Source organism: Vulpes lagopus, chromosome 10 (genome assembly GCF_018345385.1).
Source record: "Vulpes lagopus strain Blue_001 chromosome 10, ASM1834538v1, whole genome shotgun sequence".
In the NCBI taxonomy this organism is placed as follows: domain Eukaryota; kingdom Metazoa; phylum Chordata; class Mammalia; order Carnivora; family Canidae; genus Vulpes; species Vulpes lagopus.
In genome coordinates this window covers 90,276,770-90,299,645 of record NC_054833.1, presented here as the reverse complement: position 1 = coordinate 90,299,645, position 22,876 = coordinate 90,276,770, and the positions used below count along the sequence as shown (strand labels likewise).

Sequence of the window (22,876 nt, the reverse complement as noted above, 5' to 3'; positions counted from 1 at the left end):
TTCCTAAACCACCGTATAGATGCTATTACTTCTCCACAGATAAGACCCTTCACAGGTTTCTTACTGCTGTCCTAAGGTAGACTTTGAAATTTTTCACTTACCTCTATTAATCACCACCGGGGTGGGGGTTGGGGTGGGGGTAAGAAGTAAAGATCTGACAGGGAAGATTGACCTGAGTCCTAGCTTCTTTGCACAATTTATACAGCAGATACCCTACCTCCCGCACCTCCTGGTCTCTGTTTCCTCCCACAAAGCACCAAATGCTGTTATTTTTTTTTTTATAAAGATTTTATTTATTTATTCTTGAGAGACAGAGAGAGAGAGAGAGGCAGAGACACAGGCAGAGGGAGGAGCAGGCTCCATGCACCGGGAGCCCGACGTGGGATTTGATTCCGGGTCTCCAGGATCGCGCCCTGGGCCAAAGGCAGGCGCCAAACCGCTGCGCCACCCAGGGATCCCCAAATGCTGTTATTTTGACTGTGTAACGCTTGGAGAACTGAAAGTTGCCCAGCTATTGAATATAAAGACTTTGGCACAATTTGTCTTTATCAAATTCCTGTTTGAAGATTAACAATCCGGATGGGACGATCTGACAGTAGGGCCCCAGGTGACAGCCTATGCGCTATGCCAAGTCCTCATCCCCTTTCCTCAAGGTGAAATGGCCACCTGGTTTCTATATTCCGTTGCTTGGCATCACCAGAGGACTTGGAAAGACCTGCCATGGAATCTCCTGCTCCTCCTCCCCGCCCCCTTCCCAGGGATCCAGGTTTGGGACCAACTGCCTCACTGCCATTTATCTTCCAGGCGCATTCTGGCTCTGCTATTCTGATCCGATACAACTATGGCTCAAAAGGTCTTGGGATATGCCTGAATAAAGTTACCCATATGCCTGGCCGGCCTGGAATGAAGGCACACATTCAAAAGGGGAGTGTTGCATGACGCTGGTGAATGATGCTGCCGTTTACTTTCCACAGGGAGCTCGAGCATTTAATTCAGACACAGGTCTCCTGCTGGACAGGGTCCTTCATCAGGTGCTTCACAGCGCAGGGTCTCCCTGGCTCACATTACCCGAGAGTGAGTGACCTCCTGAGGTCACCTTGCCAGCGGCCCATCGCCCCCCCACCCCGCCCCCCCGCGCGCCACTACAGGTATCTGCCTGTGAGCTGGGGGTGGGGGTGGAGGGGTCCGCACGCCTCTGGACTCCCTCCAGCAGCCCAGCAACAAACGTGCCCCAGGCCCCGCAATCACTGCAGTGTCTTCGGCGGGGCGCCGGTTACACCCGCTGAGAGAGCCCCGGGAGCGCGCCTCCCCCCAGCCTTCCTCTCCCCTACCCCGCGCCTCTGCCCCCTCCGCCCCGCCCGGCGCCCTGCCCTCCCCGCTTCCCTCGGCTCCACGTCCGCAGCGCAGACCCGCTCCACTCCCTCCTGTCCCTCCCCCCTCCCCCCTCCCCCTCCGCCCCGCCCTCACCTGCGGCCGCTCGCAGGGGCGGGGCCGCCCGAGGATGACAAAGCAGCGGCCGGCGGCGCGGGACCCGCCCCCCTGCGCTGGGCGGGTGCGTCGGCCGCCCCGGCGCGGCTGTTATGGAAACGGGCAGGGCGCGCAGGAGGCGATAATGGGGCGGCCATGGCCGAGGCCGGCAGGTGCAGCACGGACGCTGCCGGGGCGCTGGGGGCCGGGGGCGCCGGGCGGCCGGAGCCGGGGGAGCTGTCCCTGGAGGAGGTGCTGAAGGCCTACGAGCAGCCCATCAACGAGGAGCAGGCGTGGGCCGTGTGCTTCCAGGGCTGCCGCGGGCTGCGGGGCGCGCCGGGTGCAGGGCGGCGCATCCGGGACACGGCGGACATCCTCCTGCGGCGGGACGGCTCGGTCAGCGCGCGGCGGGAGCCGGGAGCCGCGGGTGAGGCCGGCGGGGGGTGCGGTGTGGGGTGCGCGGGCCGCGACCCCCCGCTGCGCTCCCCTACCTTCTGTCCCAGCCCTCCGCTACCCTCCCCTCCCCTGTCCCTGCCCTCCTCGGCCTTCCCCTCCTCTCCCGACCCTCCCCTCCGTTCGGCCCCTCCCCTCCGCTCCCCTCCTCTCCCCCTCTCCCTCTGCTGGGCCTGGAGTGGAGCCCCCATTCTGCGCCCTCCTCCCGTCCTGGACCCGCAGCCGTTCCACACCCTCCCTATCCTGAACCTGGAAGTCCCATGCTTCTCCCCATCCTTCTCTTTCTCACCCGGTCTAGGATACCCCCTCCCTTTTCTGGAACCCTTCCCTAACCATCCATCTCTTAATGTCTGCTGTCACTTGGGCATGTTTTCCTCAAGGGAGAAGGATTTTGGTTTTTGATGGCTGAGTACCTTCAGCAGACCCAATTCTGCCTCTCTTATCCCCAGTTCTCCCCACCTGGGGCTAGTTCCTTCTGCTTTGGGGGTGTGTAGCCCAAGGCTTTTTAATCCAGTGATTCATGATGTGGAATGCTCATTGCATTGATAACTGCAGATGCCTTAGGCTGCAAAGGAACAAGTGTCCTCTTGAAGCTTTTTTTCGTGGGAATGAGAGTGGGAAGAGGGGGCTGTGTCTCCCTTGGAATCCCTGCAAATTCACCAGTTGCCTGGGTTTAGTAGCAAGAAGAATGTGTAAGGTTTGGGAGACAGCCTGCTTGATCTTCTATGCTTAATCACCAACAAGAACAAATAATCCTTTGAAAGATATTTGAAGTCTACTCAAAATAGTGAGTTTAAGTGATTTTATCCTCTTTCTTAGAAAAAAAAGAAAGTATTTTCTTTCCTGGAGAACTGGAGTGCTAGTCTGGAGCATATGCTGATATTAACCCTGTGGGGAAGCACAAAGGCTCTCTGTACTGGCAGAGAGCCGGGCCTTCTCCAGTCCTGAGAACCGTGGTTCGCAGAGGTCCTTACAGGCTGGTTTCCATCCCTGCTGTGGTGACAGGGAGGCCCTGTCAGGACCCTGCTTTGCTCTGGGACATTTGCACGTTTCTGCATTTCACACAAAAAGCTCCAACATATTTGACAGATGAATAAGAGTTGGTACAGACATAGTATTATTCCGATTTTATACTCAGTGAAGCTGAGGCTCACGCTTTCTCAGAGTTACACAGCAAGAGGATTTCGATTCAGCCTCAGATTCTTGCTGCCTGTGTGCAAGGTCTTCACAGGTGGGATGGGAGCATCTCCCCGGGGGGCCTAGATGCTGCATATTTACAAAGAGCTTGTTTCCTGCAGCTGTATTTTCCTGTCTGTGCCACTCTGTATCCGTGGAGATGACAATATAACCCAAGATCTGGCTCCTGGCACCGCGTAGTGGGATAGGACTGTAGGAACCTGCCTGATCTGACCCTCTGATTTTAAAGATGGGAAAACTGTGGCACAGAGGGCTAGGTGGTTAGGACTCACGGCCCTGCATCTCTCTAACTGGGGTGTGTGTGTCAAGCCATGTTTACTTTCTTTCTTTCTTTTTTTAAGATTTCATTTATTTATTTGACAGAGGGAGAGAGTCCACACAAGTGGGGGGGCTGAGAGAGGGAGAAGCAGGCTCCATCTCAGGACCTTGAGGTCATGACCTAAGCCAAAGGCAGATCCTTCATCTGCTGACAGGCGCCCCATCAAGCTGTGTTTCTTACTGGTACTCTTAACAAGCACCTTGAGGGCTGTCCAAAGTATTGGTGGTCACTGGGTCCTCTCTAGTCCCCAGGAGACTCTGCTTCTTGCTGCCTCCACACCCACAGCCTAACCGGAAGTCTGTGTTGGGCTTTAAAGCTAACATGTGGCCACTCCATGATTCCATGGGGACTTACAAGCCCGGGACGTCAGGGAGCCCAATTTCATTTTCCATTCAGTACGATCTTTGGTTTCTGTTCATAAACACATCTCATAAAGGTGGATGAGGTTTATGACTTGCTACCTCTTTAAAGATTAAGAAAAATAGGCACCTGGTGGCTCAGTGGGTTAGGTGACTCCTACTCTCAGCTCAGGTCTTGATCTCGGGTTGGTGAGTTCAAGCTCCACATTTGGGCTCCATGCAAGTCATGGAACCTACTTAAAAAAAAAAAAAAAGGTTAAGAAAAATATATTACCCTGAGCTCTCTCTTCACTTCTGTTGAGCTTTCATGAATCAGCTGAAACATTAGTCCCTCAAAGTGTCTCCCCCAGCATTTCTCCAGGACTCAAATGAGTGGTAAATTCTTGAAGGATGTATATTTCTTTATTGCCATGAATAGCAATAGGGAAAACCAGGATCATTTAACCTTGCCTCTCCTGGGCTCTCAGGACAAAGTTCTGGTAAACCTAGCATCAAGTAAATTTTAAAATAAGTGTATATAAATCAACAAAACTAAGCCACATTTGGGGGAATAACTAATATCCTAGCATACCAGGTGTAGTATGTCTCTCCTTTTCCAGCTAAGTGCAGAAAAAGTCCTCACCTCCATTCTGAAGACGTATAACTACTTGGAAGCCCACTCTTTTTTTTTTTTTTTTTTTTTGAAGTGGGGTAAATGTGTTAATATGTGAAGTTATTTTTGAGAGGCCATTATTAAAACCTTTTCATGGGGAAAGGTTACTTTTTTTTTTTTTTTAATTGAGGTGAGAAACTCAGGCATCACAGTGAATGCCTGTACACAGCTGTTGCCTGAGGCAAAGCTAATTCCCTAAATACAGCGTGGTCAGCGATCGATCCATCGATTGATCGGGTGACCCTGCAATGCTTTCAGGACACTTGTCCTCTTGGTGCCCTCCTGGGCAGTTCACCCCAGGAGACTGCTTCTCAGTGCCGTGTTTGGCTGTCCCCTTGACGGAAAGACCACCTGCCCTTCTGCTGGTGAAACATTTCTCCAGGCACCAGCGCTACAGATGACCAAGGAAACCCCCTTGGGCAGGCAGCAGCTAGACATTAGTGTTGACAAAAGTGTGTCCGAGATGAGGGTGAGCTCATTATCTCCCACCTTTCCCATCCTGCTTGTGCTGATTTACACACTGTCCTACTTTTTTTTTTTTTTTTTTTTGATGCCGTAACTTTTCACAGACCCTACTCTTCAGCTTGGGTACCTCATATGAGCTGTCCACCAGACCCCACCTGCCCCTCTAGCCCCTCCAGCCTCTTCCTGTTCCTTCTGTGTAGAGTTCAGAAGCCAGGTGCCCCCATGGCCCCCAAAGCACTGGCACCTGTCCGCAGGCTAAGCCTCTTCAAGTGGCTCACCGCTGCACAGACCCAAGGCCTTCTCAACTCAACTCATTTTCAGCCCTGAGTTTCAAGCACAGAGATGACTAGTAGTCTGTCCTGCATTGGATGGCGGTGTCCTGTGTCATGAGTTCCATGGGGCCCAGAATTCTTTTTTTCACCTCAGCCCAGTGGCTAGAGAAATAGCATTGCTAAGGAGCAGGCTTTGGCATCTCACCAGTGGCCCGGTCCTCCTCCATAAACTGGGATGATGGTAGCATGTGCTTGAGGGGTGAAGACCAGTGAGGGAGCATCAGTACAGAGCCCTGGGCCCAGGAAGTGTGTATGTGCACAGACACAACACCCACACGCACACAGATGCCCACACAGACATACAGATGCACACAGACACACACGCACACATGCCCACATAGACATACAGATGCACACAAACATGCACGCACACAGATGCCCACACATACAGATGCATACAGACACAGATGCCCACACAGACATATAGATGCACATACACATGCACATGTACATGGGTCTACCTGCCCCACTGTAGATGTTCTCTCAGGTCCCCTGGCCCTGTGTACCCTCTCCCAGGAACTGAATGGGGTCCATGGCCACCAGGAATGGCTGTGGGCCATTGGTGTTCTGGAAGGCCCTGTTAGTCCTGTGGCCCCAGCTGGTGAAGCTGAACTTGCTGGGTCTCAGTGGGAGGTCCCCTTTTCAGTGACTGGGGACTGCTTTTTTAGCTTGCCTGTAGTTTTGTTGATGGCTCTCCACACAGATGAACTTGCAGATGAATGTTGATGGGCACTGTCCAGCGATGGTATCCCCCTGACATGCTAGGGAGAAGTGAGAGCTGCTTGGAAGGATGAAATCCTGCTTCTGGAGCAGAGAATATTCCCCTCCTGGCAAATCTCACAATATTTCTGGTTGAAATATTTTCTTTCAGTCAGGTCCTGTTCATATAGCTTTTATTCTGGGTTCTTGACTCCTCACCAATGCTGCCCCAGCCAGAATGACACCCATTCTTGCTGTCACATGGGATCCTTGGCGCTCTGGGGCTTTTTTTTTTTTTCTTTTTTTTTTTTCTTTTGTGGCATCTTGGGAGGGTCACCCAGTCAAGACGTAGCATAGAGATGAATCCAAGCCACCCAGGGACTGGAGGGCACTTTGCTTTACAATCCAGGGTGACAGCAGCTGATGTTTTCAGGCCCTTGCAAGGATGTGCTGGGGGCAGTAATGGGCTCACTCTTGTTTACAGCCTTGACACTGTTAGGATCCCCATTGTGCAGATGAGAAGACTGAGGTTCCCAGAGCAAGGATCCAATGGAGGACCAGCTGGGCTCCAGCCCTGTGCTCCCCACCAACCCCCGGCATGGGGCAGCATTGGGTACCACAGGAATGGCAACAGTCTCCTGCTCCAGGGGGCACCTCACCCAGACCTACCTTTGGAAGCAGCACCTTCAGGGTTGCATGCATGGGTGCTCACAGAATTTTTGGCTGCAGTCCTAGGAACAGGAAGGAGTTCTGCTGGGTGCACTTGCCTAGGGCCCCTGTGCACATTTCTTGATGATGTAAAACCTCATCCACAGAAACATCCACATACTCCCTTGTATGTGGAGTAGGGGCCAGTGGGCATGGTGAGGTTCCTGGTTCTGCGTGCAAGGGGAGGGTGTGGGCCCTGGGAGGACGCCCTTCTGGGTGTGACTGTGTGAGGCAGATAGCATTCCTGATTTCTTTTCACCTCTGAGCAGAGATTATCTCAAGGCATTCCCCAACAAGACTTCTGTGAGATGCTACAGCCTGGGGTTGGCTGCCACAGATGACCAGGATAAGCTTAGCCTGTGTGGCTGCTTTGGCCCAATACCCACCCGGCTGTTTGCAGGTTCTGCCCTGTGCTTTCAGGAGAGGCTGCAACTGTCAAGAAGGTGTCCTTGGGGTCCCTGTGCACCTGCAGATTGGCTCATGAGGGATACAGCCCCAGTGTCTCTGCTACCTTCAGGGCCCTGATCACCCCCACCATGGAGGTCTTCACAAAGAAGAGGTTTTCTGTCTCCTGTGATGGAATCAATTGTCTTTTCAATTGGGCACCAGGGGTTGACCTGTGGGGGCAGAAAGTATTTGAGTGGCTCCCACAAAGGAAGCATTGTGACACTGGTTGGTCTGGTCCTGGGATGTGGCCATTTAAACAAATATGCCAGTGAGTATCAGCTGCAGGAAGGCTCTAGAGTTTCTCTCTCATCCTGTTCGATTCCTCAGAGGGAGTTTGGCCTCCAGTAAGGACCCAGTCAAGGAGGAAGCCTGCCTGGAAGTGGCAACCTGGGGGTGAGGCCGATCAGCATGGGCAGAGTTCCGGGTACCTGTCCTTGTCTTTAGCTCTGCCTGGAATCACCTCTTGTTCAGTGTTCACATTTGGGTGTACTCAAAGAGACAAAGTGGTACTCCTGAAACCAATATTGCACTGTATCTTAACTAACTAGAATCTAAGTAAAAATTTGGAAAGAAAAAGAGGCAAGGCATAAGAGTTTAGAAGCAGGGTGTAAGAGTTTCCTTTGGCTACAGTAAACAATTTACACAAAGTCACTACTTAAAACAACACACATTTTAAAAAAATAAAAAATAAATAAAAAAAAACAACACACATTTATTCTGTTACAGTCAGAATGGTCAGAAATCCAAGATAATCTCTTTGCCTTAAGGTCAGCTGGTGAGCAAGTTTACTTCCATCTGCTATCCCAGTTCCCCTTCCAAGAGTAGGTAGGCCCTATGAAAAGTTTTGGTATCAAAACTTTTGAGGTAACATAACATGTCCACAGGTCCTGGCGATTGGAACATGGACAGTTTGGGGGCCATTGTTCTGCCCATAATGGAGTGGAAAGAGTTACATGGGTAGAATGGACACTCTTCCTACCACCTGGATTCTTCCTATCAACAATATCAGAACATGGATTCTGGAGTTAAAGTTCTACCTAATGCTTTACTGGGGCTCTTCTCACCCTGGAGTCCACTGGTGGGCATGTTAAATACAGGTTCTTGGATTGCTGGGTCCCATCCTGATAAGCCTGATTCTGCCCAGGTCTGGGGTGGCCCTAAGAATCTGCAATTCTGACAAGTTCCCAGTAATGCTAATGCTGCTGGTTCCAGAACCACTCTGACCACCAATCTACTGTCTCTGGATTCTACACACCACACCCTAAGAAGAGGTCACCCACCTCTTATTGGAAACACCTCCAGGGCCAGGACCCATTCCATCTTCAGGTGACTAGAATGGCCCCAGTGAAGGGAAGAACTATTGGTCCAGGTGTTGGCTCCAGAGCAAGGCTATATGGATTGGATCTCAGCCAGGTGACTTTGGGCTAAGTTTCTCACCCTCTCTGGGCTGCATTTAGGGCCAACGGTGGGGACTACATGAGATGGGCCCCCAAAAGTACTCAGGAGGTTCAAGTGAGTCATCCTTAGCCAAGGGGGAGGAGTGCTCAGAAGGGAATGCATCCTTTCAAGCCTGCTACCTGTCTGCCATGACTATCGGTGGGGGCTTTCTGGGGTAATCTCCAGGATACCCTAGCAGACGCTGGGTGTAAAAGTTCTGTAGGAGCAGAGGAGCACCGACCTTTCCCTTACTAGAACTTGGTGAAAAGCAGAAGGTTGACAGTATTATTGCTTGGAGTGTGGGGAGTCTCTGACGCATTTCCTGGTCTTGGGTCTCCCCTGGAATTGATTCAAGTAATGGCGGTCCTAGATTCTTGCTGCAGGGGAGGAAATCACACCCTGTGGGTGGTGTGTGAGTGGATGGAGAAGCAGCCTGATGTCAGCCATGGCTGTGGAGATGACCAGTTCTGGAAGCGAGATCCAGGAGGAAGAGCCTGCCACCAACTTCTGAGGGCATCTGCCCCACTGAGCTCTCCCTTGTTTGCTGAACACACACACAACTTCCCGGATTTGAGCAGGCACTTTCCCCTTAGCTTGGGCTTGCTACCAGCTCACTTCTAGAAGCCAATGCTTGATCTCAGACATTACTTAAGTTTTAAAATTGTTTCTTGACAGCGAAACAAGCATTTATTGAAGCATTTACTAGATGCCAGACACTACATGGTTTTTGTTTTGTTTTTTAAGAACTTATTTGTAAGTAATCTCTATGCCCTACAGTGTGGGGCTCAGACTCAACCCTGAAACCAAGAGTCACATGTTCTTCCAGTGGAGCCAGCTGGGTGCCCCTGGTTTTGTTTAATCTTTACAACAACCTGTGTGGTAGGTGATACCCGTCCTGTAAAAAGACTCTGAGGAACCTATTGTGTCACTTTTGGGTCCATGTTTGCTCCAGACCATGAGCTCCTGCCCTGGATTGTGGGAGAGCAAGGTGGACACTGCGCTCTTGCTCATTCTCACACTTGCACAAAAATTAATTTCTTGATGCCATAGCACATGTTCCAAATTCAGCAAGTGTAAAGGGAAACTGTTGGAGTCTCCTGCCAGCCTTCTCATAATAGGAGCAGACTTAGTGGACCTGTTTTATGTCTATACCAGCGTGCAGGTTCATACAGCCCCTTCTCAATACGGGGGCTGCCCTCTGCTCTTCTCCTTAATAGGGAGCTCAGTTTGTCTCATTACAAAGGATACCTCCTCCTTTTTAGGGGCTGCCTGGTGCCCCCTCCTGCAATGTCCCCACATATCTTCTGTGAATATCTGTGTGTCCAGTGGTTCACTGGTACAAAGGGCATTCCTGTGAGTGACGGGCTCAGTTACCCTGCCATGTGGGACAGACTGACTTACTCAAGGCAAGCAGGGATGAAGTTCTGAGAGATGTTGCAGGTTGCCTTCCTTGGGATTGTTGCCATTCCCCACCAGCACTGAGGGGGGCCCTGCAGGGACCTTGGTCTGTCCACCCTGCCTCTTAGCCACAGAGGTGTTCCTGAGAACTCAGCCAGAGGAGCAGAGACAGAAGCTACCTGGGCTCAAGCTAGAACCCCTACCCCTTTGTCATCTGTGTGCATAGTTGGTAATTAAGAACCCTATGGTGCCTGGCAGCCTGGGGGGGCCTAGTGGAACCAGTGCTGTAGCCTCCCCACACCCCTGCACGTGTGTGGTCTCCTCGGGGGTTGAGGTGGGGAATCCTTGGCTCCCCCATGACTGTTCCCTGTCCTGGCCCCAAGCCTAAAGAGAGTCACAGGCAGGGTGCCCTTGGGCTGAGCCTGGTCGGGAGGTCTGATGGCCCCATGGATGATATCATCACAGTGATCACAGCTGTCCACATCCTCACAGGATACTGTGTCCTAGGAGGTATCTGAGTCTGCTCCCCCATGTGTCTGTTGAGGTAACCTTGTGAGTTAGGTTGGGCAGGTATTGTCTCCATCTGTGGGAGAGGAAAGGAGGTCAGAGAGGCGAAACCCTCAAGGTCGTGACCACACATAGGTAGGGGTCTGGCCTAAACTGCACTTCTCCTTCCCTATGCTCCCCACCCAGGCACAGAGAGGTGAGGCTGTCAGACCACTGTCCTCCTACCACCTACCCCACCTGCTGGGTAGGGGGAAGCACTTCCTCTGGGAGGTCCGGCTACAAAGTCCAAATCATCTTTCATCTTATACTAGCGTGGCATGTCATCATTTCCAAGAAAACTCCCTAGTGTCTTGATTTCTCCTCATTTGTTATTTTATTTTATTTTTATTTTTATTTTTTTTCATTTGTTATTTTATACACAAGACATCACAGTGGCTTTTCTTTCCCAGTACATCTTGGCAATGATGTTCTTCCTTACAGGGGGAGAGAAGCACCCGGTGGAGGGGCAGCCCCCCATCAATGTGATCTTGATGGACCAGTGAGAATGCTTCCATCCTACCTGCCTCCATCTACTTATGTCTGGGTCTCTCTACTTTCCCTCTAAGACTGTTTTATCTTTTTTTAATTTTAATTTAATTAATTAATTAATTTATTTATTTATTTATTTATTTATGATAGTCACAGAGAAAGAGAGAGAGAGAGAGAGAGAGAGAGAGAGAGGCAGAGACACAGGCAGAGGGAGAAGCAGGCTCCATGCACCGGGAGCCCGACATGGGATTCGATCCCGGGTCTCCAGGATCGTGCCCTGGGCCAAAGGCAGGTGCTAAACCGCTGCGCCACCCAGGGATCCCTTATTTTATTTTTAAGATTTATTTAGTTATGAGAGACACAGAGAGAGGCAGAGACACAGGCAGAGGGAAAAGCAGTCTGCACGCAGGGAGCCGGATGCAGAACTCGATCCCGGGTCCCCAGGGTCACGCCCTGGGCCCAAGGCAGGCGCCAAACCGCTGACCCACCCTAGGATCCCCTAAAACTGTTTTAAAAAAAGCAGAAGGTCGTTTGCATAATCCTGTGTGACCATCCTGGCAACAAAGTTACTGTAGCTCAAGTTAGGACTCTGCACTTTGGGGTCTGGCATTGCTTGCTGGGGGCTCCGCCTCTGTCATTTATTGGCTCAATGGTTTTGTGTGACATTCTGCACTGCCTGAGCCTCGGTTTCTTTGCCTGTGAAGAGGGAGTCGTACCAACCTGCATAAGGTCATTGTGGATTGAACCCATTATAAGTCATGTATTACTTTTGTAGCGAAGAGCTGGGCACAATCTCCGCCCTTAAGGGGTAGCTTGCTCCTCAAAACCCAAAGACTCCCAAGTCCTTGCAACTTGAAATATAGGTAGATTAACAAACACTTATTTTTGTTAACATATAGACTGTTTAAACCAGGGACATATGTGTTAAAATTATTCCAACCAGAAGGCTTCCTGTTGACCAGAGGACTGTGCGGTGCTTAGTATGTAAAGGGTATTGAGAGGCTGTCTGACTCCCTCCCTTTCTTGGTCCTCAGGATAACTCAGGACACTGGCTGCTTCCAGGGAGTATCTTTGTTCTGAGTCTGATTTCTTCCACTTTCCATTGTCTTGATCTAGTCACAGCTATGGACTTGCATTGAATGCCCAAACATGGGCCACAGTATACTGCTTGCTGCTCACTTTCAACTTCCCTTATGTTGGGAGTAGATTGTTTTCCATTATTTTAATGGATCAGCCCAACACAAACTCCCTTTATCTTTGGCAATCTCCCTAGCTCTTAATGGCATTTTGAAAATATTTGCAGAGTTAGCAGGTTCACTTAGCAGAGATTTCATGGTTTATGTTTTTTTTTATGCCCTACCTCATTCCAAAAAGAAGGCGACTCAGGTTCACCCCTTAGCATAGGTTCTACTTAGATGCTTAATTCAAGGAAGGCTGTAGAAGTAGGTGGGTTTTCTGTGTCTCATCCAGCCTGGCATCTTGGGAGACCCCGGGGGTGGTGTGAGGGAGCAGCTGAAGCAGATTTTAGGGTTCCATGGTATGGAACCCTCATCTGGCACCACCACTTACTAGCTGTGATACTTTGGAGCAAATTAGAAAAGCTTACCTTTCTGAGCCTCTTTCTTCATCTGTGAAATGGGTAACAAAACCACCTATCTCCTAGGTGGTATATGGGTTACAATGAGTGAGCACTTATAAACATGTTAATTCAGTGCCCTGTTTAATAATAAACATGATAAAATGCATAGTGCCTAATGTATATTCAACCCAGAGACTCTGACTGTCTGATGGAGGCACTGACAGTTTGGGGGCAGATCTCCCAGTCTACAGATGGTGGCCAGATGCTGACTCCACTCAGCTCTTAGGAACTCCAGAGCAAAATCTGTTATTTCCCGGGTCTCTCATTTGACTCTGCTGTGATTTGGGGGCACATGGGTTCAGATTGTGAATTTTAGAGCATGAGGTCTTTCATCAAACAAGACTTAACTGACCTGCTTTCTCCTCATTCCCTCCTCACTCTAGCACCAACCATGCTTCCCCAGGGGACCCTGTAGGCTGCTCCACTCTCAGGGGTCACTTTGGGGTATGACTGGTATGTGGGGTGTGGGCAGGGGCTGTATCACTCTCCTGGCCACTGTACCTTGATGTCCAGCCCAAAGATGGATCCTCAAGTATCTACCCAAATGACTGGCAGCTTGGCTTAAGCTTTCTGGTGTTCCACTGGAGCCTCTGGGGGCTACACTCTGTGTTCCTTAGAGGGAAGGTGGGTGGGTGGCCCTATTCATCAGGGCCTGGGGTTGCTGAGGCATGTCTTGACTGCCTGTTATCTCCTCTTGCAGAGTCCACAATGATGGTGTTGTCACCAGCCAGCTCAGAAGCCCAGGTACCTTTAAAATAATTTTTAAATTTACTTAATACACATTAAAATTAACATATATCATATAATGTAAATTAAAAAGCATGCAAAGTTACATAATTGTTTCCACGTGGTAGGACACAGATAAAATACTCTAAGGGCTTCTTTGAAGGGACGTGATGAAGAGAGTGGGCAGGTGAGGATGCCCACTGGGGTGGTGTAGAATCTGACATGCCCTGGAGGGCCTGAAGCGGGGGCGGGGGTGACGGGACCCCACCTCACTCTCCCCTTCCACCCCCAAGCTCCTGGCATTGTCTCCCACTGAGCAGAGGGAGGGAGCACAGATGATGTGGTCTGTTGGGTTGGCCTGCTGCGCACACAGTGTCAGTCAGAGGGTGGGTCTGGGGGGCCAAACAGGAAAACCAGCTTGTGACCAATGTCCAGGAACCCCCATCCCACCCACAATTAAAATCTCACCAATATCTCCCTGTCCCATCCACCTGCCCCCAGGAATTTGTTCTGAATTTAATGTTTATCATTCCACTGCCTTTAAGAAAGGTTTATGCAAATATGTATTTATATATCAAACATAGTGTTACACCAGAGTAGCAGGGTGGTCACAGACCAAAAAAGGCCATATAGTCTGTTGTGGAGAATTTTATTTTATTTTATTTTTTTAATTTAAAAAAAAATTTTTTTTTATTTATTTATGATAGTCACAGAGAGAGAGAGAGGCAGAGACACAGGTAGAGGGAGAAGCAGGCTCCATGCACCGGGAGCCCGACGTGGGATTCGATCCCGGTTCTCCAGGATCGCGCCCTGGGCCAAAGGCAGGCGCCAAACCGCTGCGCCACCCAGGGATCCCTATTTTTTTAAATTTTTTTTAAAGATTTTATTTGTTTATTCATGATAGACATAGAGAGAGGCAGAGACACAGGCAGAAGGAGAAGCAGGCTCCATGTGGGGAGCCTGACTTGGGACTTGACCCCGGGTCTCCAGGATTGCGCCCCAGGGCCAAAGGCAGGCGCTAAACCACTGAGCCACCCAGGGATCCCTGTTGTGGAGAATTTTAAAACAATAATAAAATCATCCCAGAGTTTTCGTGCTTTTCCTTATTACTACATGCTGGCAGTTAATAATGTTGATGATAAGACACCCTTCCCAGCAGCATACTGCCTATGACTGTCCAGAGCTCTATGAAGTGGTACTGTTGCTCTAGGTTGCTTTCTGTAATTCACTTCAGGAAAAAAAAAAATGTTTTCAAGACTCCTCTCCATTTCTGTCCTGCCTTCCTTTGCCCACTGAGAGTATTCTGGATACTTTTGTTTACCCAAAGCCCGGGAACATTCCCTTGCCTTTCAGACAGTGCTCCCAGGGCTGTCCCTCTTGCCCAGAGTGGAATGTGCATCTACCATCTACCACTCCAAAGGAGACCTGTTATCAATTTTTTAAAATATTTTTAAAATTTATTTATGATAGTCACACACACACAGAGAGAGAGGCAGAGACACAGGCAGAGGGAGAAGCAGGCTCCATGCACCGGGAGCCTGACGTGGGATTCGATCCCGGGTCTCTAGGATCATGCCCTGGGCCAAAGGCAGGCACCAAACCGCTGCGCCACCCAGGGATCCCTCCTGTTATCAATTTTGAAAGTATTTATAAGGAACTTTGTGTGAGGGGTCCAATCTGGACCCTTGTGCTCGGAGGCCCCCACAAATTAACCTGAGAGCCTCACCCCAGGAACTATGGCAGGAGGCCACTTGTCATATTAACCTAGATTCTTGCTACTGGCACCTAGCTAAAACTGTAAAACTATCCTGCAGCTTCAGCTGCTTCTCTCTGTGAGGCTTTCAGTTTGCAGGCTGCTCAGTTCTTGCAACACTATGGGCAGGGAGGGGTTGGAGGTTCTGAGACTCTGGCTGGCTGCCCAGATTTTTCCTTATGGGAAAGAACAGGCTCTTTGCCTTTCAGGGAGAGTTTCCAGTGTCTGCTGGAGCACAGAGAAGCTTTTAACGGTGCAGTTATCAGATAAGAGGCTCATGTTGGAGTTAACCCTTTAACTGTTGTGGTGCTAGTTCAGGCCAGCTACCAGAAGAAAGGGAGAGGCACGGGTGGGTTTGGGTGCTGCTCTGTGATGGGCTAGAGCAGGGGGTTTCCTGCGTGGCCTGTCTGCCCTGTTCTACGTGCAGCCTCCAATGGAGAGACCAGGACAGAGCTGCCCCTGGGTCAGCAGGGCCTGTGGAGTAAAGAGGGGGCATGATTGCTCCCACCATCTCCTTCCTGGCATCTACCTCTAGGCCAGGGAAGAATTCACTGGGAATTTGTGTGAACCATGGTTCTTGCCAGCCCAGCAGTCCTGATGGCCATGTGGGTCCTCTCTGGAGATCCTACTGCCCCAGGAGACTCCACCCAGCATTGGCCTTGTGCCCTCTGACTCATGATTTGGGGTTGTGACCCTTGCCTGCCTAAAGCAGAGATAAAACCGCCTCCAAGGGTGGACTGGGGTTTTGTTGACTTTAGGCTGGAACATTGCTCTATTGGAGTCCTTGCTCTTTGTAAGCAGGTCCACCCCTCTGCCCGTGTGGCCCCTCCAGGCTCAAGCATTTCTGCAAGATAGAGAAGGCTGTCTTGTGCCTATGCCCTGCTTAACACTGATTTTCTCCATATTGTCTTTCAGCTCTGCTCAGGCTAGCCCCATCCCCACCCCGGGGTTGTTTTTTTTTTACATACAAGGCTTCAAGTGGTGGCAATGTAGGAAATGAGAGGAGAGGCCAGAGGCCTCCAAGATCCACCAGGCTGGGCGGACTTGGGGGTGGAAGGTGAGGGCGTGGCTCCGTTTGCCACAAAGCAGCCTCCCACCTTGCAATAGGCTTAGAGCACAGACTGCGGGCAGACTGGAGTCCCAAGTCCAGCTCTGCCAGCTGCTAGCTGTGGTCAGGTAACCTGAGGTTCGGTGCCTTCCTCCTCTACCTGCAAACCAGAAGTTATCTCTTGGGTTGTCCTATACTTAAGCAGCAAAAGGGTCCGAGTAGTTAATGAGATGAGGCGTGCTATTGTCATTTTGTATCATTGTCATAAAGGGGAAATGTCAAAATATGAAAGCCAAGCAAACTGGAAGCAGATCCTAGGGAGTTATCCATATTTCCTCTGTGTTCAGCTGCACATGGCTCTTCCCTGTGTGAGCAGATCGGACCTTTCCAGGACTGTATTGCTGTGAGGGAATGTCAGGTGCAGATGGCAGGTGAACAGATAATGAGTGGAGTGGCAGTATTTTGCAGATGTCCTCTAGAGAACACAGATTCCCAGTTAATGGTAGTCCATGAAACTAGTGGTTTCTACCAAGTAAAATTGAGAAAATGCTGAGTTAAAAGGTCTCTCTCTCACAAAACTCAAAGGTTTTTTTAACGTGGCTAATATACTTTTAAAAGAAATAATAATGGAGAACTTCAAGCCTATGTAAAGTAAACAACAGCATAGTGGACCTCACACCTGGCTGGGTACCAACAGCTACCGTTAGACTTGTCCCTGGGTAGCGCCACCTGCTCCCTGCCCCCACTTAGGTGCAATCACTTTTTTTCTTCTTTTTCGGGTTAAATTTACATACATTGAATGTACATGGAGTTTAAAATATTTTTAAGTGAGAGAATGTCATTTTTTTAGTTCAAGTGTCTGTACTTTATCATGTGTAGCTAACAATTCCAGCATGCTAGTCTTTCTCCTCTGACTTAAAATAAAAAATTCTGTTACTTTAAAAGCTAATGTTTAATTCAGTTGACTGTCCTTTGAAATCACATTTATTGGGGTATGCTTTATATTCAGTGAGCTTCCAATCTCTATCTCAACCCTTGGCTTGGAACCACTGATCTGCCTTTCATGGCTATAGCTTAGACTTATCTTGCCTAGAGTTTTGTATAAATGGAAACATGCAGCAAGGAGACTTTGGCTTCATCACTCTGTGTTCACTGTGTGTGTAAGATGAGTGCATGCGGTTTGATCCTTCGTACTGCTGCCTGGTATCCCACTGTAAGGATGGGTCACCTTTGTTTATCATCTACCAGTTGAAAACATTTGGACATGTCAGGTTTGTCCTGTGGGCATTCCAGGAAAAGTCATGGGTGGGATGTATGTCTTTCCTTTTTCTTGGTTAGATATCTGGGAGAGGAGTTTACCACTTCATGTGGAAAAACCATGTTTGACCATAAGAACTTGCTGAGCTGTTTTCCACAGTGGCTGTGCTGTTTAGGGAGTATCATGTGCATTCTGTGATGTGTTTGGTTGGCTCACAGTATATACCCTCTGGATAGGGAGCAAGCTGTTGCCATCGGACAGAAGCTGTGTGCTGTACTTTCATCTCAGGAAGTTCTCTTGTTTTGTTGTTTTTTTTTTTTTTAAAGATTTTATTTATTTATTCATGAGAGATACACAGAGAGAGAGAGAGAGAGAGAGAGACAGAGACAGAGTCAGAGACAGAAACACAGGCAGAGGGAGAAGCAGGCTCCATGCAGGGAGCCCAATGTGGGACTGGATCCTGGGTCTCCAGGATCACACCCTGGGCCAAAGGCAGGCGCTAAACCACTGAGCCACCCAGGGATCCCCAGGAAGTTCTCTTGTAATTGGTGGGGCTGCTGTCCCTCTCCGGGCTGGATCCTTTGCAGGCTACTCCCTACCCACCCATGACCCTGGCTCCTGGTCCCGCAGATGGTGCAGTCACTGGGTTTTGCCATCTACCGCGCACTGGACTGGGGTCTGGACGACAGTGAGGAGCGAGAGCTCAGCCCACAGCTGGAGCAGCTCATCGACCTCATGGCCAACAATGACTGTGAGGACAGCAGCTGTGGAGCTGCCGATGAGGGCTATGGGGGCCCGGAGGAGGAAGAAGAGGCCGACGGTGGCCCCCGTGCTGTGCGCACCTTTGCCCAGGCCATGCGGTTGTGTGCGGCACGCCTGACAGACCCCCGTGGTGCACAGGCCCACTACCAGGCGGTGTGCCGGGCGCTCTTTGTGGAGACGCTGGAGCTGCGGGCCTTCCTCGCCAGGGTCCGTGAGGCCAAGGAGGTGAGTGCACAGGGATGTGCAGGGGGGGGCGGTGAGTACATTGAGGGCTCCCTGGAGGCCAAGCAGGGCAGGCATGGGCCAGGTGGAGCATGTGGAAGGGGAGCAGGGCGCTGGGTGTGGTATGAGCAGGTGGGAGGGACCACAGGTAAAGAAGACTTGGCATCTGTCCTGCCCCATCCCCCCACTTCCCCATGTGCTGGTACCTCTGTCTCCAATAGGAAGTGGAAATCCTCAGCTCAGGACTGGGAGTAGCCTAGGCTTGCTGTCTGCACTCTTTGTGGGCACTGCTCCAAATGCTTTGCAGGTTTTACCTTAACCCTGAGCCTACTTCTTAGCCCATTTGCCCAGGAAGGAGCTGAAGTTCATGGACATTAAGTTACAGGCTCTCAGCCTCTTGGCCCCAGGACCCCCCAGGTCCCCATGTTTACATCTCCAGCAAGGCCTGGGTGTCCTCTCCCCATTGGTTACTTCTGGACACAGGAGCTAAAGGCTCCTTGCTGTAGGTCCATGCCCACAGGTTCTCACTGTGCTTGGAGTTTTGGGGAGGTAGGAAATGCAGTGACAGGAGCGCTCCACCACTCTTTTTACAGATAAGCAAAGACAGGTTCTGAAAGGTGTCCCTTGCCCCAAGTGTGAGTTAGTATAGGCAGACTGCAGTCTTCCCAGGGCTGTCCTGTCTCTTCATGGTCCCAGAATTACTAGCTGGAAGTCTTTCTTCAATCTCCCATCTTCTCCCTTGGAGGGGGCTGGCATACTTCCTTGAAGCAAGGGGTCTTGAAACAGGGACTTCTGCCTCCCATCCGCAGCCACAGATGACAAAATGCAGACTTTGTAGAGGGCCAGGGAATCTGCTTCACCCATTCTTGGTTAAATGGAAGAAGGTGTTTTTTGGAATTGCCTGATGCTAGTCCCTGGTTCTACCCTGACCAGCTTCCCTGAACCTGTGGGTCTGAGTAGACTCTCAGGATTGTTCTGATTGATGGAGCCTGTGACCCAGCACAGGATAAGTCAGTGACACTGCTTGAGCCATTGAGCCCTCATCTACAGCCCCAAGGGGGGTGTGGTTGCTCTGCCCACTCCTTGTTTCCCCTTCCCACTTCTTGGCATCTTGGAGATGTTCTTCTAATGTTCTAATTAGTGGATGGTCTTAATTCTTTTGTTTTTCTTGCTCTGAAGTCATCTGTTCTGTTACTGAGATCAATTCCTTATCCAGACAATGGAAGCTCTTTCTTTAGCAGGAGCAAACCATTCTAGACTTCCAAGTAATTGACCCAGGAGATGTCCAGGGAATGGGTAGTGACAGGGAGTGAGAAGAGGGTCTGTCAGCGACACACTTCTGGGCTGGCATTTTAGGAAGAGACACCGTGCTCAGGGACAGGTATAGAAACTCCAGGAGGGGTGAGAGACCCACCCTTCATGCCCTTTGCCCACAGGAACTGCCAGATCACACACAGGTCTATTTTTAGAATCAGCCAGATCACACCCCATGTGCTGCTCCAAGACTTGGCAGCATTTTCTAGAGCATCCCAAAGCAGTTTAGCAAGTAACTTGGGGTGAAACCAGGGTAACCGGTTCTGTCCTAGGTCATGGGGGTGGGGGGAGGTGGTGAAGTGGGAGCTGTGTACTAAAGGTTAGATGCTTCTCCAGGGTAGGGGACTTGATGGGAACAGAGTCTCCAGCTGCTGTCATGATCCAGGACAATAAAGGCAATGAATCTAGCAGCCTCTTCCCAAATTCTCAGCAAAGAACAGTTACCTAACAATCCTTGGTGTTCTCCTTTGGCCCTCACCATGATGACAGCATTTTCTCTCCTTCAAGAAATACAAACCTGTGTCTGTTTCCCAGGACTTGCTGTGTAACTCATCCATCTACCCATCCACCCACCCATGCATTCATTCATTTATTCATTCATTCAACCATTGTTTGAGACCTAGCATCTGTCATGTGCTAGAAGCCAGGAGTACTCAAGTGAGAAAAAAACAAACATATACGTGGTTCTGGCTTCATGGAGCCAGTAGTCCAGACAATAATCAGAGAAGCAGATAAATGTAAAACTGCCACGGGGATCATGTGTCAAGAAGCAAGCATGGGTATTCTAAGAGGGTGGGTGTGCATGTGCCCTGGGCAAAGAGGCTGAGGTATTCCTGAGGAAGCACCTGGAGAGGCTGGGTCTGAAGAAAGACTGGGAGCTCTTCACAGATGACAGAGGGCTTCCCCCTGTATCCCTTCTCTGGGTTGTGTAAGTCATCTGAGAGAAGGGTACAGGAGGTTCCGTATGGGTGCTAGGTGGGTGTCACGCTCTCACCCCTGCCCTCGACCAGGAGGAGCTGCCAGATACTTGATGGGACACAAAGTATCCCACATGGTTCCAAGACTAATGGAGTTGTTTCCTTAGATCTTTCTGAGTCCAAGCCTTGGCCAGAAATTCCCACTCATCCCTTTTTAGCTGGTGGAATAGTAGCCAATGTGTTGGGGAAATGTCCCCAGATGGACAGACCAGCAGGGACCCATTTCCCCATGACTCCCATTCTCTTACCTTCTCCTGGACCAACAGATGCTGCAGAAGCTCCGGGAGGATGAGCTGCAAGCAGAGAAGCCCCTGGCAGAGCTTGACAACCTAGGACACACAGACTGGGTAAGACATGGCTTCTCTCCTAACCTGGGACACAGGGTGCAGCCCCCCAATCTGGGGTTTGTGCCAGGGCCTTTGGGAACCCTGCTGGGTCTAAGGGCCTTTTTTGTCTTCTTGGGGGCCCAGGCCCGACTCTGGGTCCAGCTCATGAGGGAGCTCCGCCATGGAGTGAAGCTCAAGAAAGTTCAGGAGCAGGAATTTAACCCCTTGCCCACCGAGTTCCAGCTTACCCCTTTCGAGATGCTGATGCAGGACATCCGTGCCAGGAACTACAAGCTACGCAAGGTCATGGTGAGCTGGTAGGGGGAGGAGCCTGCCTCCATGCCTTCTGCTCACCGGTGGTTCTGGAGCCCCCACTCTGTGTGTGGCCACTGAGCTGGGTTTTCAGATGTGCACAGGCAGATATGGCCCTGATTCACCTGGCTCACTTGACACAGTGTGACATGAAGGACATGGTACGACATGAGGGACATGGTGTGACACCAGGAATGGAGTGTGACATGAGGGATGCAGTGTGACACCAGGGATGCAGCATGAAATCAGGGATGTGGTGTGACATGAAGGGCGGGGTGTGACACCAGGGACGTGGTGTGACATCAGGGATGCAGTGTGACAAGGGCAGGCAGAAGAGATGTGTGGAGGATTCTGGAGGACCAGTAGCAGGAGCTGAAATTGTGGGATTGTCTCATTTTATGCTCACATAGGCCTTCCGTGTACTGGCTTCACTTTGCAAATGTTAAATGTGTGAGTTCATTTCGTTCTTAGAACAAGTGAGTGAGAGGGGTGCCACTGACCTTCATTTCCACAGGAAGGACCTGAGATGTAGGGAAGCTAGTGGTTGTGTCATAGCTGCCTTGTCCCTGCCATGCAGCCCCTGCAGGGAAGGATGGTGTGAGGACTAGCCCAGCTCCTGCCCTCAGCCTTGGCTGCCTCCCATCCTCCCCTACAGGTCGATGGAGACATCCCTCCCAGGGTGAAGAAGGATGCCCATGAACTCATCCTGGACTTCATCCGCTCCCGCCCTCCACTGAAACAGGTACCAGCTATGTGGGGCCCCCACTTTTGGCCTTCCCTCCCCAAGGGCAGAGTGGCATCTCTACCAGTGGAGGTGGCTGGAAGGTAGATTCTGAGATAGACCTGGGGGCCCCGGGAGTACACAGGTCACCTTCTAGTCTGCCCCCTAGTGTGCCAGCTCCTGATAGGCCTGGCTGTGCCAGCAGGGTTCCTCCCCACTCCAGTGTGTCCATGGCACAGCCCCACTGCCCTTCCTTCCTGGAGCTGCCATACTCCCTCCAGGTCTCAGAGAGAAGGCTTCGCCCCCTACCTCAAAAGCAGAGGACCCTGCATGAGAAGATCCTGGAGGAGATCAAGCAGGAGCGGAGGCTGCGCCCAGTGGGAGGCCAATGCTGGGGTGGCCGGGGTGAGCATAGAACCCCTCCCCCTGCCCATCTTCCCTCCATCACTTCTCCCTTCCTGCTCTGTCCCCACCTCCTCACTTTCCTGTCCTGCCCCACCTCTCTGCCTCCACCAGGGTTTGGCTCTCTGCCCTGCATCCTCAATGCCTGTTCTGGGGATTCCAAATCCACTTCCTGCATCAACCTGTCCATCACGGATGCCGGGAACAACAGTCAGCGCCCACGGCCCCGGGTCTTGCTCAAGGCGCCCACCTTGGCTGAGATGGAGGAGATGAACACATCTGAGGTCAGAGCCCATGGGTTCCTGGAAAGAGGCCAGGGAGGAGGAGGAGGGGCAAGTGAGAAGGGCTGAGTAAAGCCAGTGTGTAGCATTCAGCTGTGGACATCCACTGCTCAGGGCTGAGGGCAGCACTCTTCTTTGGAGCTGGTGTCCTGCTGTGGGGCTGGGTC

The 22,876-nt window shown here is 50.9% G+C and overlaps 1 protein-coding gene across 1 annotated transcript in view; it reads left to right on the top strand.

Moving 5' to 3' along the window:
- Positions 1–1,571: 1,571 nt before the first annotated feature.
- SPIRE2 (spire type actin nucleation factor 2) overlaps positions 1,572–22,876 on the top strand; it is a 32,720-nt gene continuing 11,415 nt past the window's right edge. The window contains exons 1-8 of the mRNA XM_041770719.1: positions 1,572–1,894; positions 13,308–13,351; positions 18,023–18,379; positions 20,934–21,014; positions 21,138–21,302; positions 21,961–22,047; positions 22,308–22,431; positions 22,543–22,712. Coding sequence (XP_041626653.1) covers positions 1,624–1,894; positions 13,308–13,351; positions 18,023–18,379; positions 20,934–21,014; positions 21,138–21,302; positions 21,961–22,047; positions 22,308–22,431; positions 22,543–22,712 — 1,299 coding nt within the window. The 5' untranslated portion in view covers positions 1,572–1,623. The remainder of the gene's footprint in view (positions 1,895–13,307; positions 13,352–18,022; positions 18,380–20,933; positions 21,015–21,137; positions 21,303–21,960; positions 22,048–22,307; positions 22,432–22,542; positions 22,713–22,876) is intronic.